Source organism: Halichoerus grypus, chromosome 4 (genome assembly GCF_964656455.1).
Source record: "Halichoerus grypus chromosome 4, mHalGry1.hap1.1, whole genome shotgun sequence".
Classification (NCBI taxonomy): Eukaryota; Metazoa; Chordata; class Mammalia; order Carnivora; family Phocidae; genus Halichoerus; species Halichoerus grypus.
The window spans coordinates 175,989,205-176,005,029 of record NC_135715.1 but is presented as its reverse complement, the minus strand read 5'-3'; the positions used below and the strand labels follow the sequence as shown (position 1 = coordinate 176,005,029).

The window sequence follows — 15,825 nt, the reverse complement described above, 5'->3', positions numbered from 1 at the left end:
CCCCTCCCCCCCTCCCCAAACACACACTTCCCTCTTGATTGGCACCTCTGGGTCAGCGCGGCTGAGAAGCCAGAGCACCTGGGAAGAGGGCTGCATGAACCCGGACCTCCCATGTGCCCCCCGCCCCCAGCAGCCCTACTGCGGCTCTGAGTACCCCACCCCACCAGGCGCGCCCCCGCCTCCCCATTACCTCCGACCTCCAGCACTGTGAGAACAGCCTCGCAGGAAGCCTGGCCCCGCTCGTTCTGGGCCCTGCAGCTGTAGACGCCGGCGTCCCGCGCCCCGCAGCTCCGCAGCCACAGGCAGCTGGGCTCGGGGGCCGGCGGGGGCAGGGGCTGCCCGTCCCGGAACCAGCTGAGGCTGGGTTGGGGCGTCCCGCTCACCACCACCCGCAGCTGCACGTCGCCGCCCGCCAACACCGCCGTGTCCTTCAGGGGCCGCAGGAAGGCGGGCGCCCCTCCGCCGGCCCCCACCTTGGCTCGCTTGGGGGGCACCCCCGGGCTGGGGGGTGCCCTCGTGCCCGCGTCCCCGCCTCGCGTGCCCCGGGCTTTCTGCATGGCCTCGGCGAGCTGGGCTGGAGGGGGTGGGTCTCTGGAACCGGACGGCCACGGGGGCACCCGGGGGGTGGGGGGGATGCCCTGGGAGATGAGTCCTGGGGGGCCCGGCGCCCTGCCTTCCTGCTGCCCGCCCGCCTTCGGCCTGTGTTACCCAGAAGGTCACCAGGGCGGCCGGCGGTTGCGCCTCGGGGGCTATTTTTAGGCCCCCCGGCTCGGGTTGCGAGTGAGCGGTGGAGGGAGGGGGCAGCAGAGGAGGGGACTTGGACTCCAGTCTGCTCCTTCCCACTCTCCAGGAGCCCCTATCTCCAACCCCCTGCTCCAACGGGTCCCTGAAGACTTATTCCAGATCCCATCCCCTAGGGTGCCCCGGCCCCCGGCCCACTCAGGAGTCTGGAGTTGGGTTACCCCTGGGCTCAATCCCATTGTCCTTCCACCCTCTCCTCAGGCTTCTGATTCCCAGCTGGGGGAGAGGGAGAGGAGGTCCTGGAGGACATGTCTGAGAGGCAGATGGAGAAGCAGGCCCAAGTGGAGGCGAGCAGATAGCCAGGAAGAAAGACCAGTGACCTCCCCCAGCCTCCAGGCCAGCCTGGTGAACTGGGAGCCTAGGAGCAGGGAGTTGGGTGGATTCGGGCTCCCAGCTGGCCCTGCCCTTACTTGGTGGGTGATATCGAACCTCTCTCAACCTCCTGGTTCTCATCTGTAAAAATGGGTAGTGGAACAAGGGTTGCAACAGGCAGAGAAAGGTGGGAAGGACATTCCAGGCAGAGGGAACAGCATGACCTAAATCAGAGCATGATGAAAGTAGATGACATGTTCTAGAGTCAGAGGAGTTTGGATGGATTGAACTGCAGGGGGTCGGGGTGAGTGGAGGTGGTAGTTTTGCTCGCTAAGGTCTGATGGCAGTGGGCACCGCTGGAGGGTGTTAAGCAGCAGGCAAACATGGTCAGAGCTGTGTTTTAGAAGGATCCCTCTTGGCAGCCACTGTGCGGAGGGTGAACTGGAGTTTGGAGGCCAGTTACAGTGTGGTTCTCAAAGGATGGTGCCTGGTCAAAGTGCAGACACTCAGGCCCCACCCCCCATAGACCCAGGTGTGTAGGGAGGGCTGGAAGGGTCCAGGAATCTGCACATTTAGTAAGTGGCCCCGGGTGACTCTGATGCTTCTAGGGGTTGCACTTTGACAAACATCAAGATAAGACGTTACCGCTTTTAAAAGTTCAAGTGAGGGGCGCCTAGGTGGTTCAGTCGGTTAAGCGTCCGACGTTTGATCTCAGCTCAAGTTCTGATCCCGGGGTCATGAGTTAAAGCCCCACTTTGGGCTCCACACTGGGCGTGGAGCCTGCTTAAAAAAAATAAAAATAAAAGTTCAAGTGAGACTTGTGAGGGAGCATTTCCATACGCTGACTGGTGGTGGTCACACAAATCTACATATGTGATAAAATTGCACAGATAGAATTACACACACACGCACACACACTAATGAGTGTGTGTAAAACTGGTAAAATCTCAAGAAGGTGGATGGACTAATGGCAATTTGCTGGTTGTGATATTGTACTGTAGTGATGCAAGATGGAACCATTGGGGAAAGCTGTATTGTTTCTTATAACCCCGTGTGAATCTACATTTATCTCAAAATAAAAAGCTAAACAAAAGTTCAGGTGAGAGACCTAAGCCTGACCTTGAGCCCCGAGGGGTGAAGCCTGGGAAGGCAGAGAGGAGCCAAAGGAGGAGCCCTGAGTCATCCCGAGATGGAGAAAGATACTCTCAATGTCACCTCATCCCCCACCCTCACTCGCAGAGACCAGAGTCAAAGTGTGCTTGTGTGTGTGAATGCAGAGGCTACAGAAAAGACCCCTGAAGCACTGAATTATGTCCACGGGGATTAAAAGCCTTGAGGAATGAAATTTCTTTGTTGTTGGCATGCATTCAAACTTACTCTTTGTGCTGTTCAGTTCTTCGGGTTTTGACAAATGCAGAGAATCGTGTATCTTCTACCTCAGGACCATACAGAACATCACCCCAAATATTTGCCTGAACATCCCCTTTGTGGTCAACCACAACCCCTCCACCAACCCCTGGCAACCACTGATGATAAATTGAAGTTTTACACGTGAATGTAATTCTAAAAGGTAAAAATATGGGGGAAGGCTTCGCAAGCAGATGGAACATCAAGAACAGAGGAAGAGACTATTTTGTTTTTTAATTTTTTTAAGATTTATTTATTTATTTAAAAGAGAGAGCATGTGCACACGTGAGTTGGGGAGGGCAAAAAGTGAGAATCTTCAAGCACACTCCCTGCTGAGCATGGAACCTGAGGCAGAGCTCGATCTCAGAACCCTGAGATCATGACCTGAGCCCAAACCAAGAATCCGACACCCAACCGGCTAAGCCACCCAGGTGCCCTGAGACTATTTTGAAAAACAATAACCCAAAGCCATCCAGCACTGGACCTCAACAATTTGCTCAGAATGCATGCAGTAGGTGGTCTATAAAGCTTGGTTGGTTGGTTGGTTGGTTGAATACATGAACTGTGTGGTCTTGAGCAAGTCACTTAACATCATTAAGCTTCAGTCTCTTCATCTATAAAATGGGGTAGCTCAACTCAGGGTTTCTTCATTCATTCAACAAACATTTTTGAGTTCCTCCTCTGTGCCCGCCACTGTTCTAGGCAGTAGGGATGTATCAGTGAACAAAATAGACAAGGATTCCTGCCCCTGTGGGAAAAATGGAGCAGGGCAAGGGAAATGGGAGCATGGTGGGGCTTGTACTTTCTAATAGGGTGGTTTGGAGCCTCACTGGGAATGACTGAGCCAATCTTAAAGGACTGAGGAAGCAAATGGTACAGATGTCTGGACAGGACTGCTTCAGGCAGAGGGGGGAATGTGCCCAGTAGGCTCTGAGAAGAACCAGGGGGCCAGTGGGGCTGGCGGGAGTGGTGGGGAGGGTAGAGACATGAGGTCAGATGGGTCTCACAGGCCAGATAGCCTAGCATCGTGTAGGCCATGGCACTTTTATTCCTAGTGAAAACGGGAAGTCATCTTGGAGGATTTTGAGCAGAGGAATTACATGATCTGACTTAGGTTGTTGTGATGGCTTTAAATTATTATATTAAATATTAAAATGAATATTAACTATTTAAAAGGCCTGGCACAGGGCCTGGAACATGGCTTGTGTATCTCCTGGCCGAGTGTCCGGAATGGGGACATCCAATGATGTGTGTGCTCAGCGGTGTGTGGGCCTGGGTAGGGAGGGCGCTGGCCGTGCGAGTCGCTGGCGCCCTCTCCTGGAGGAGCCCGCACTAGCTGTGACCCTCAGAAGCCATCCGGCTCTGGTCAGGCCTGCCACCCAGAGCAGCTGGCTGGCTGCAAGGCGTTCATCTGTCCCTCAGAATGGGCCCCATAGTGCTCTGCGGCCTGGCGCCGGGCTGGCTTTGTGCTGCCAGTCTGCCCTGCCTCGCGATCACAAGCCTGTGGTGTCATGGAAAGAGATCTGGACTCCAGAGGCCACGGAGCCTGGGGCCTGGTCTTCTTCTACCACAGATAATGCTGTGTGACCTTGGCAGTTCAGCCCACCTCTCTGGGCTGTGGGGAGTTTCCTGCGGGTCATAATGATGCACCATGCACCTGGCACATGGTCAGAGGTCAGTAAATGTTGGTTGGATCAGTGAATGAAGTGGGGGCTATCAGCCTTCCCAGTAAATATTTAATTTAGAGAAAAGTAAATAAAAGTGCTCAGTGGGTATTCATTCAACAAGTAGTTAAATATTTAATGAGCACCTTCTACAGAGCAAGCACTCTCCCGGGCACCAGGGAACCAGTGTGAGTAAAACGAGGAAAACCTTCCCCTTTGTTGGCTGGCATTCGGGTCCTGAACCAGAGGTCATTGACGTATTTGCGTAAGTGTCCTGGGCAAGCAGGTGAGAGGAGGAAGAGGGAGGGGTGAGTGGATGTGTGGTAAGGTCTCAGGGGTAGGGGGAGGAGGGAAGTCAGAGTGGACAGAGAGGGCAGGACTGATTTCCTGGCTTAGGGACACATGTGCCTCCACAATCCTTCCTACCTCACTCCTCAGGTGGGGTCTGAGTTGGTCTAGAAATGGGTCCCCTGGGTCCAGTGAGAAGCGAGTCAGCCCTCCGTGAGCTCTCTTCTTTCTTCATGATGTTCAGAGTCTTAGAGGAGAAGACACCAGAGTGTCCCAAGGAACAGGGAGAGATTTTGCCAGGGAGGTGATGGGGTGCATGTGTACGACCACATGGAACCCAGATCTTTTTTGGCTTATTTTGTCCATTCTTTGGGAGCACCATAACCATGTCCCCTGCCCTAGAGTGCCTGCCTCACTGTCCAGCTCCCAAGGAGATAGGCAAAGCAGAGGACTTAGAACCAGAGGACTTCTACTTAGGGATTTTTTTTGTTTTGTTTTTTATTTATTTTTTTAAAAGATTTTATTTATTTATTTGACAGAGAGAGACAGCGAGAGAGGGAACACAAGCAGGGGGAGTGGGAGAGGGAGAAACAGGCTTCCCGCGGAGCAGGGAGCCCTATGCAGGGCTCGATCCCAGGACCCTGGGATCACGACCTGAGCCGAAGGCAGACGCTTAACAACTGAGCCACCCAGGTGCCCCGGTTTTGTTTTCTGAAAGATTTTATTTTTAAGTAATCTCTATACCCAACGTGAGGCTTGAACTCACAACCCCAAGATCAAGAGGCAGACACGCTCTACCAACCGAGCCAGCCAGGCACCCCGAGAACCAGAGGATTTCTAGTCCCAGGAAGGCTCTGCTCAGAGAATGCTTCCCCACTGGGGACACAGGGTGGGTCTGAGCCTCCTCTCTTCTCCGAACCAGTGGGTAGTAGTCACAAGAGACCGAAGTATGCTGAGGAGGAGGGCTTTCTGACTGACAGAGCTGTCCCCAGCTCCAAGGAGTCAGGAGGTAGTGCATTCTCCGACACCAGAGACATTCAAGCAGAGCTTGATGACTGCTCATCAAAATGTTAGGGCGAGCCTGGGGAGGCGACTTCTGGGTTGTGGGCGTCACTCCCTGGGGGACTTGCCATCTGACTCTGAGAGTCTAAGATTTCTAGATTCTTTCCACTTTAGTGACTAGTCTACACCTAAGCTTTTTTGGAGGGTAGGGATGTCTCTAAGACCTTCCCTGACCTATGCGTCCCTTTATCCTTTATGGGATAGATGAGCGAGCGTACTCATTTAAGGGAAAGAAGAAATTGCTGAGAGGCTCCTGAAATTACTCACAGATACGTACACCACCTCTTATCCACCCGAGCCCAGCCTCACCCAAGCATTTCTCTCACAGAGAGACTAGCTCAGGTTCCAGGGCCCCCACCAGGCTCAGGAGTAAGCCCCTCACCCATCCCTCCTCCTATATCCCAGGGTGAAGACACTGCAAATGCTACTTCTAATTTCACTTGGAATTCCACTACGGGTTGATTGGGGGTAGTTCTGAGGTTTGCAGCGTTCATCCCACTAGGGCGCTAGGGGGAAAGAAACGACCACGGGTCACCAGTGGCAGACGATGGGGACCCCGGGTGTGCCCATGATGCTCCCCAGGGAAAGCTGAAGAATACCACAGAGAAGGGGGCTTTCTTATAGGGAGGAGCTGCTTAACCCAGAGGGAAGGGGCAATTTATGAGCAAGGGTAGCATCCAAGGAGAGGGATAAAGAGACACCAGAAAGGCTTTGGAAGTTTCTGGAAAAAGCCAGTTAGGAATGTCAGATTAGGGAACTTAAGACTAAAGCCCTATTAGGTTTTGGATTCTTTTTTTTTTCCCCCACAGACTGTCTGAATTTACCATGTTTGTGATCCCTACCTTCTTTTTCTCTCCTTTAAAGAGTAATCTCTTAAATCTGTGAGGACTAACTTGAAGGCCGAAGCCTATATGGATCCATCAAGCTTCCTATATCTTGGACCCAACTGGAATTTATTTTTTGGAAGGACTGAAAAGAGACAGGCTTCACTCCTGCCCCCCCCCATGGCTACCCAATGGCCCCCAAGCCTATACTTATACATTAAACGTTCCCCACAGAAACCTTTAACATACCTGTGTTAATACTTTGTTCCAGGATTTCCTCATTTTTTTTCATATGTCCTACATTCACCTATACTTACCAAATTCTCCCCAAATTTCCCTTTGGTATTTTCCTTGAGATTGCATCACATTGAAACTCTAGGTTAATGTAGGATGAAATGATATCTTTAGAGTGTTTGAGTCTTCTTCTCCAAAAACAAGATAGAACTTTCTATTTTTCTTAACATTGTTATTTTTCCTGAATCGGCCCTTGTCCATAGAAGGTGCTCAGGCAGATTTAATGGGAGGGGGCTGTGAGCTGCTTTGGGGAAGGGAATAGGAGAGCCCTACTTCAGAGCCCGTCTGTGTCTGTCAGAAAGAACAGCAGGTGCTGTCCCTGCGGCCTGATGGTCTGAAGCTGGGGTAGGGGGCCCCAGGGGGGCATTCCAGGAATTGGGGCCTAACAGGAGATATTCAAAGCTCCCTAACAAAAGCCCCCTGCCCACCCATCCCCACCATAGGCCACATACACACAGCGAGGCTGGGAGGTTCTGGGAACAGGAGGGGTGACAGGCCCCGGGGGATGGTCTGAGTGGGAAGGAAGCCAGCACATAGTCCATCACAAGGGGCCCCCAGAGGCGACCAGGCAATCAACACATCCAGGGACGTGCTAGGCTAGTACTTCTCTTTTTATTGTTTCTGTCCAGAGCCCCTGCTGCAGGGGAGGGGCAGGCACGGAGGGGGGCACCCCTCCCCCTGCCTGAGACCACTCTCTGCCTCTCTCCTCTCCTCTCCTCTCCAGCATCTCGCCCACCCTCTCTCCTTCTGAATCTCCTGCTCCCACATCTGGCACCTTCTGGGGTTCCCTCTTGCAGCCCCTGCTTTCTAAGCCCACCCTGGGGAAGGTAGGGGCCATGGGGTCCATTTCAAGCCCCCATTCCCACGGGGGCTAGTCTTCCAGTCACCTGCCCTGCTTGCTGGGGAGGCTGCCCTGTCTCTCTGACCCAGGCTAGGGAGTAGGGAGTGGGGAGGTCTATAGGTTCCATCCTGATCCTGTGGGGTCCCAACACCCTGCTCTGGGGCCCTCTCCAAAGGCAGAGGCTAGGGCCTGAGGTCACCGAGGTGGGAGGGGACTGCTCTCTCCTGGTTCCATGCTCGCTCTGCAGCTAGGAGCCAGGTTCACTCATTTCCAACATCCAGGACTCACATGGGAGGGGCTGCCTGTGCCTGGGCAGGGGTGGGCCATGGCCCCTCTGGGGGCCACGCGTGGTGGTCGGTGAGCAGGGGTCAGAGGCTGTGAGGGGAGCACTGTGGCTGGGTGTGGTGCCCTGGGATGGAAGGAGGCTGGCTTCAGGAGGCAGTGAGGACAGGGGCAAGGATGGTCTCTGGTGGCAGAGGGGTCTCTGGCTTTAGAGCACCTCGTGTTGCTGCTGTGTGGCCTCACTAACAACCTGGGAAGGAAGAGAAGCCCAGTCCAAAACAGTGCTGGCAGGAGAATGGAGCCCCAGCCCTGGGTTGTCCCCCCCGCCCCGCCCACTCCGGTGTAGCAGGACCCCCTCTCCCTCCAGGCAGGGCCTTGAACCAGCACAGCTGGCGGAAGGCACCTGGCTGACAGCCTCACAGACATACCGCAGGGCCCCCAGCAGGCTAAGGGAACCAGGCAGATGACTCACCTCCCCATCCCGGGTCTCAATGGTCTTGATCATCACCGTCTTCTTGGTATGGACCTCAGAACCCCTTTGCTCCGGGCTTGTTTCTGTAAGAGATCCATCCACACACTCAGCCTGGGCCACTCCAGGGACTGGGAGTCCATCCCTGGTCCCATGGGGTGATCTCCCAGAAGACTCCTACTCCCTCAAGATGGGCCTATTACTTTTTCAGCAAGACTTTATAGCCTGCCCTTAAGCCCAGCACCCAGCAGGTGGCTCTACAGACACTGGGGCCAGTCCCATGGCTGAGATGGGCTCAGGAGCCAGTAGACGTGCTCCAGCTATGAGCTGATTCAGGAGAGTGGGGGACCCCTGAGGCCCCAGGCCACCCAACGTTCCCATTCCTCACACACTTCTTCACTCCCTCTCCACCCCCGGGGTCCAACACAGCCTTGCATGAATTTGTACCCTGACAGAACCCCAAACCCAGTCCCAAGATACAGTTTTGGAGGACCTCATGGTACCCAGCCCCCTTTAAGAGTCCAGATGAGGGGCGCCTGGGTGGCACAGTCGGTGAAGCATCCAACTCTTGGTTTCGGCTCAGGTCGTGATCTCAGGGTCATGAGCTTGAGCCCCACATCAGCCTCCATGCTCAACGCAGAGCCTGCTTAAGACTCTCTCCCTCCGCCCCTGCCCCCTGCCCTTTCTCTCTCTCTAAAATAAATAAATAAATCTTAAAAAAAAAAAAAAAAAGAGTCCAGATGAGTAAACCATGTCTTAATGAGAGACAGACAGGAGTCAGTTACTGATTCACTGTGCTGGTGGCCAGTCCCTTGCCTCTCTATGCCTCAGTTTCTTCACCGTGAAACCCTAACAACAACGGACTACCAGGGCTACAGAGCCATTGATTTGAAAAAGCATTAAGCGGTTTCAATTGCAAGGCTCACACTTGGGTGTCTGCATAAACTACTGAAAAAAGACGTTCTGAGTTTTATAGGGTGGGTCAAATTTAGGTCCTGAATATTATGAGTTTGGTGTTCATGAATCACCTCAGCGAGCAACCAGCCTGTGATGAACGTTGTAACTCGGCAGAGCACAGCGTGTATTTTTCCCGATGGAAATGAACATCGAAGACAAAAAAGGTTTGATCTAGGAAAGGCGACCCTGCCAAGGACTCCGACTTGCTTTCCTAATGTATCATTATAGCATGTTTTTCTGCTCTCTGGGGTTGGAAAGCCACTCGATCTGCATATTATTAATGTCAGAATGGCAGAATGCCCTAGGAGCTCGTTCTTTTAATTGTTTGGCTTTGCTAAGGTTTGGCTTCATTTTTTTTTTTTTAAACGTGCATCCAACATCTTGCTCCAGCAAACTAGATTTGTTCAACAAGCAGCTGGGGGGTGGGGGTGGTGGGGGGTGCTTGGCAATTTGCCAAACAGACAATGGCTGGTGGGTGCCTTGTAGCCCAGGATGTGTGGCTCTAGATGCTTCTGCTGCCAGACCCCCAAGGACACCCCTGGTACCCTCAGAGTTTGGGTATATTGGGAATAAAAGCTGTTTGCCGATGTTCAATAATCCCAGAAGGTGCAGGGGACATGGTCAATAGAATATAATACCATGAAATAAAATAAAAAGCTCTCTCTGTTAGAAGGTGCCCCTACCTAAACTTCCCCACCTACCTCCTCTTTCCCAGTTCCCAGCCCCGTCCCCACGGTTCCATCCCCCCTCCCTGGCTGGCCTCGGGCAGTGCCCATGCTGGACTCCTGCCCCCTGCCACCCCAGCATCCACCTGCCAACACACACTCACCTCGGAAGTTGAGAGCAGAGAAGGTCTGGATGGGGAGGTTGATCCTGAAAGGGGAGAGATCAAGCCCCCGAAAGGTTAGGGCCCTCTATCTCTCCCTGTGACCACCCATCAAAGCCTGCCCTGGTCCTCACTAAATGCCACTGTCAGCTGTCCCTGTCCCACTGACCCTAACACCCCCACTTTCACGCTGCTAAGGGCACGGAGTCAAAGGGCAACTCCAGCTATCCCAGGAACTGTCCCTTCTGGGAACTGTCCCCTTCCATCTCTGACCTGCTGGCCTGACATCAGTACTCCCGACCCCCCTTGCCCTCTCTAGTTCACCAGGATCTCCTTCTTCAGGCACCGCAGGGTATATCAATAACAGCTGTAGGCCACATCCATCACGTATGCCCACCCTCCAGCCAGGCTGGGAACCTCTGGCCCACCCATGGGAGGGCTAGTTCCAGGGCAAACGCCATCCCCATTTATGCCTAGTGCAGGGAAAATACAACACATCTCGAGCTGCCTTAAAAGGTCATTATATGTACATGTAATTCTATGAAATCTGACCTCTCTTTATGTGCAGGTCTGTATTTAAACATGCCTGCTGATCATTTTAAACTTTCGATATTACTGTTTTTATGAGTATCAATAAGCATCATTTTTTTTTTTTTGAGTAATTGACCTGTTTTAAACTGAGGTTAGGTTTACCTACAGTGAAATGCACAGATCTTCAGGATGCAATTCAGTGAGTTTTGATCAGTGTCTGCAACAACGTAACTACCAGTCTAAATCAAGATACAGAACATTTCCAACACCCCGGAAAAGTTCCCTTGCATTGTCTTCTAGTCATATGTCATTTTCAGTATCTAGAAGTGAGTCGTTCTGAGCATGTCATGCTATCTTTTCCTGTGAGCTTGTGTGTGTGTGTGTGTGGGTGTGTGTGCATCCTTGGGCACGAGTCTCTGCCCCCTCCTTCTTAGCCTGTGTCCAAGGCTCTCTCTTTGTCCCTATCTGCCCCCTCCCTTTCCTTCCTCATCATTCCCCACTCTGCTTTCATCTATCCCTTGACTGGCAGGAATATTTTATGACTGGTTGCTGAACATGGTTTTATACCGCTGCTCTTAATTCTGAAAGTGGATGAGGGAATACTTCTTTTTCTCTTTTTATAGAAGCTATTAATTAAATCACTTTTTACCCAGGTGGCCTTGGTTAATTCTCTGCAATTAATGGTGTGGTGGCCTCTTGTATAAAATTATTTCCAGATCTTGCTAACGTGATCCTGAACCCCTCTCCCCTCCCGCCCCTGGGGGCAGGAATGGGCCCCTGGGCACTCCCCAGAATCCCACCACCAGCCCCTCACCGGCTTTCCTCGCCCTCCAGCAGCTTCCGGTAGGTGGCAATCTCCACATCCAGGGCCATCTTGACATTGAGCAGGTCCTGGTACTCGCGCAGGTGGCGGGCCATCTCATCCTTGAGGTGCCGGATCTCTTCCTCCAGACGTGCAATGTTGTCCTGATAACCGCTGGCCTCACTAGCAAAGCGGTCTTCCATCTCGCGCATCTGCCTCATCAGCGAATCGTTCTGCAGGACAGCGACACCCAGGTCAAGGAGAGGCATGGAGGGGTGGGCATGAGGGGCCCAGGGTGGGGAGAGACACAGCCTTGGGGCTGGGGCGCAACCCCAGATGGTAAGTTCCGGGAGTGGGCACGCTCTTCTGAGCTAGGGAACCCTGAACTCAAGTGAAGTCTTCTCTGGAAACCCAGAGAATAGAAGCGATAAAAGGAAGCATCCATGTCTTTTCTCTCCACCACCCCCATCTAGGAGACCCCTGATTCCTGAGAGTTCAACTGAGAATCCACCTGTCTGTTTTCACCCCTGTGAGAGATGTGAAGAGCCAGAGGCCCAGAGAGGGTGTGTGATGGGAACCAAGGTCACGGAGTGAGAGTGTGAGCTGTGGGCCAGAAGGAGTGGGCCGGGCGAAGTGGGCAGGCACTCACAGTGCCCTTGAGGGCGTCGATCTCACAGGTGTAGGACTGGATCTGGTGTCGGTACTCCATCATCTCCTGCTTGGCCTGGCGCAATGCGTCGTTGTTCTTGTTGGCTGCCTGGGTCAGGTCGGACACCTGAGGGCAGGGAGGGGTACTGAGATGAGGAGGCTGCAGGACGCAGGTAAGGGATGGCAAGGGAGCCTGCAGACCCTGGCTCACCCTCCTCCCCACGGAGAGAGCCACAGGAAGCACCTCCAAACAGGGATGGAGGGGGACAGGGGGGCCAGGCCCCTGGGCCAGGTTGCCCACCTTGGACTTGTACCATTCCTCAGCTTCTGAGATGTTCTTAGCCGCAATGGTCTCATACTGAGCCCGGATGTCCCTGAGGGCTGCGGTGAGGTCCGGCTTGGACATGTCCATCTCCACCTGGACCTGCTGCTCCTGAAGTTGGGCCTGTAGCTCTCGGATCTCCTGCAGGGCACAGCCGGGCCTCAGCACTCTACCAGGCCCCACCCACACGGCACCCTCACACCCCGGTTCCCACAGCCTTGCATGGCTCCTCCCCCTTTCCAGCTGTTCTCACCAGGGTCTAAGGACCCTGAGGAGGAAGGCTGAAGGCATACCTCTTCATGCACTTTCTTAAGGAATGCAATTTCCTCGTTGAGAGATTCAATCCTGCGCTCCAGGTCAATTCGAGCTAGAGTAGCCGCATCCACGTCCTAAGAGTGGTCAAGCAAGAGGGAGAGGGTCACTGATAACCCAGGCAGGGCAGGGGGAGACCAGGGGCCACCCAGGGTCAGAGGGGTAAATGTGCTGGGGGACCAAAGAGGGCTCACCGCTCGGAAGGCAGCCAAATTGTTCTCTGCTTCTTCTTTCAACTGAATCTCCTCTTGCAGCCTGGCCAGAACAGACAGACGGAAAGAGACAGTTGGTGGGGATAAAACTGGCCGTGGGGATGGCCAGGTGGGGGCTGCCCAGGGAGTAGGGCTCGGGACACCAGGAGGAGGCCTGCCTACAGGGTAGAGACAAGAGGCCCTGCCCACCCAGGGAGGGGACAGGAAATGGCCCAATTTCTTCCCCAGAGCCACACCCCGGAAGTCTATGTCCCCACCAGATTGTGACCTCCCTGGGATTAGGAACTGTGTCTATTCTATCCACCTCTATGTTCCTGTTCGCAGCCCCAGTCTGGCCCACGTAGGTGCTCAATTATTGTTTGCGACCCGGGTGGTAGGACAATGATTCTGCTCACTTGGGCTGTCAGAAGCAGGACCCACGAGTACTTGCTCTATTCTTGTTGCCTTTTCCTACTGGAAGCCTGGTGAAGCCCACCATCAGGCCCTCCAAGCTTTCTGGGGGCTGCGGCTAGCTCCCTCCTCTTTCCTCTAGCTTATCCATTCCCTTTGTGGAATGGCACAGCCTCAGCCTGGCCTAGAGACCAAGATCTGCTCTCTACCCACCTCCCCCAGGGCAGACCACAGAGGAGCCGAGAGCTACCACTTAGACTCCCCACCCCCTGCCCTTCACAGCTTGCCCCAGATTTTCCTTGTCTCCTATCAACCCCCTTCCCTCCCACCCCGCGACTGTACCGGGGCCTCCTCCCTCCGCTCATCTGCCTGTCCCCCATCGACACCACCCTGGCATCTTAAGATGCTTTTAAGGGGGCTGTCCACAGGGCCCAGGTCTCCCATTTCCACCCCGTGATGTCCCCAGGAAAACTCCTCCCTTGCAGAGTGAGAGCATGAGGGAGAGACCCGGAGTCCATCTCCCCTCAGGGGACACCGGTAGATGACTCTCTCCCCGCGGCGGGTAAGAGAGTGTCGCTGGCGCCCTGGGGGAAGGCAGGCCCTGACAGCTGCGCCCCAGCCCCGTGGCCTCGCCTCCCGCGCCCAGCCCACAGAAAGGGGGTTCTGGGAGCGCTGGGTCCTCACTTGGCCTTGAGCCGCTGCAGGTCGTCCAGCAGGTTGTCACGCTCGACGTCCACGCGGGCGCGCTGGTTGGTGAGCACCTCCACCTGGCGCCGCAGCTCGCGCAGCTCCTCCTCGTAGATCTCGGCGACCCGCGTCGGTTCGCGGCCCTTGAGCCGGTTCACCTCGGCGGCGAGCGCCGCGTTCTGCTGCTCCAGGAAGCGCACCTTCTCGATGTAGTTGGCGAAGCGGTCGTTGAGCTCCTGCAGCTCCACCTTCTCGTTGGTGCGCGTGGTCAGGAACTCCTGGTTCACGGCGTCGGCCAGCGAGAAGTCCAGCAGCTCGCCCGCGCCGTAGGAGGAGGGCGCGCGGGCCGACCCCAGCCGGCTGGCCCGCAGCGCCCCCAGGCCCCCGGCCCCGCCCGACGTGCGCGACATCTGGTACACGCGGGACGTCACCGAGCTCGAGGAGCCCTTGGTGCCGAAGCCCGCGCGCGGGAACACGGGCGAGCTCAGCGGGGAGACGTGTGGGAAGCCCCCGGCCCCGCCGAAGGTGCGGCGGTAGGAGGACACGCGCTGGCTGGACGAGTAGGCCTGGCTCATGGTGGCGGCGCGAGCGAGGCTGGGCGGCACGGAGGGGGCGGCGGGCGGCGGCCGGCTGGAGAGTGGATGCGTCGAGGGGAGACAGGGCCCCTTAGCCGTCTGCACTATTTGTATCCCTCCTGACATCAGCCCCCGCCGCCCCTCCCCTGACAGCTGCAGGATCCCGCTGTCCTGCCAGGAAGGGCGGCCGCTGGCGTGGGGGCGGGGAGGCCAGTTCCCCCGCAAGAGGCCCGCGCCCCTCCGCCGGTGGGAAGGGGCCCGTAAGAGGTGTGGGACAGGCTGGAGGACCTAGGAGGGCAGAAGATGGGCAGGCCTGCCAACCCCCTCACCCGGGGCACAGAGCATGTCTGGAATCCCTAGGCAGGCCTCTTTCAGCCCTAGGGTGCCGGCCTCGTCCTGGGGGGTAGTCAGGGGAGAGAGTGGGGGAGAGGTTTCCACTTAGTTCGAGGGTGTCCGTTTTGCTCTGAGGAGAGACTTTGGGTCATTTCCTGGAGGAACAATGCCTAGTCCCAAGAAAGACTCAAAATCACTCCCCTCCAAAGATTCTCTAGAACTGGCCAAGGTTTGGGAGGACTCAGGAAAGACAGGCATCCACCAGCCAGGCCAGAGGAAAAGGGTCTCTAGGCAGGCAGGGAGGCTGGGAGAGTACCCTGGGGGGCAGAGAGCAGTCCTGGCCAGAGCCCGCCTGCTCAGATATGCCCCCTGGTACCAGGGCTCAAGCCCTGAGCCTCAGTTTCCCTCTGGGCTAGTGCAGGCCCTTTTCCTCCCCCTCTTCGGGGTAGGGCAGAGCCTCGAGTTTATAAACAACAGGGTGATTTCCAGAAAGGGCCCGGCACCCTCTCAGTTTCCAGTTACTATGTACTCTCACCCCCACACACCAACTTCTCCTGGCTTCTGCCCCTTGTGCCCACCCCCGCCCCTTCTCTGATTCATCCCCCTACTCACACCACCCACACCCACACACACCAGGGGTTTGTATTTTGTCAGGAGCCGTGTGTCAACCCAGCCATCTCTCTGGCAGCAACAACTGCCAAGCCGGCATACCAGAGCTGGTATTTATAGAGGAGAATGCATCAATCTGGGAAGCGGGCCCACAGGAGAGGCGCTCTGGGGGGTGGGGGCGGGTACCTGAGGAGGCCTGGGGGTCGGATGGCCCAGGCAGGTTTGGGCTGATAAGCCCCAATCACTTCCCGCCCCCATAATGCCCCAAGCCCCCAGCCAGAATGGAGTCCCACAGAGGGCTTGTCCAGTCCTTCATAGCCTTCCTCCTCCCCAGTACAAGGTCCTGGCTGACCCCTGAGGACATCCCCACTTCTCCA

General features: G+C 55.4%; 1 protein-coding gene across 1 annotated transcript; it reads right to left on the bottom strand.

Annotated features, from left to right (window-relative positions):
• Window positions 1–7,245: 7,245 nt before the first annotated feature.
• Window positions 7,246–14,567, bottom strand: DES (desmin). Its single transcript, XM_036082965.2, has 9 exons — window positions 13,929–14,567; window positions 12,837–12,897; window positions 12,624–12,719; window positions 12,310–12,471; window positions 12,010–12,135; window positions 11,373–11,593; window positions 10,031–10,074; window positions 8,248–8,330; window positions 7,246–8,025 (listed from the first exon to the last, which is right to left on the bottom strand). Exons 1-9 carry the CDS (start codon window positions 14,504–14,506, stop codon window positions 7,984–7,986), a joined length of 1,413 nt encoding a protein of 470 aa, XP_035938858.1. The 5' UTR covers window positions 14,507–14,567; the 3' UTR covers window positions 7,246–7,983.
• Window positions 14,568–15,825: the final 1,258 nt, after the last annotated feature.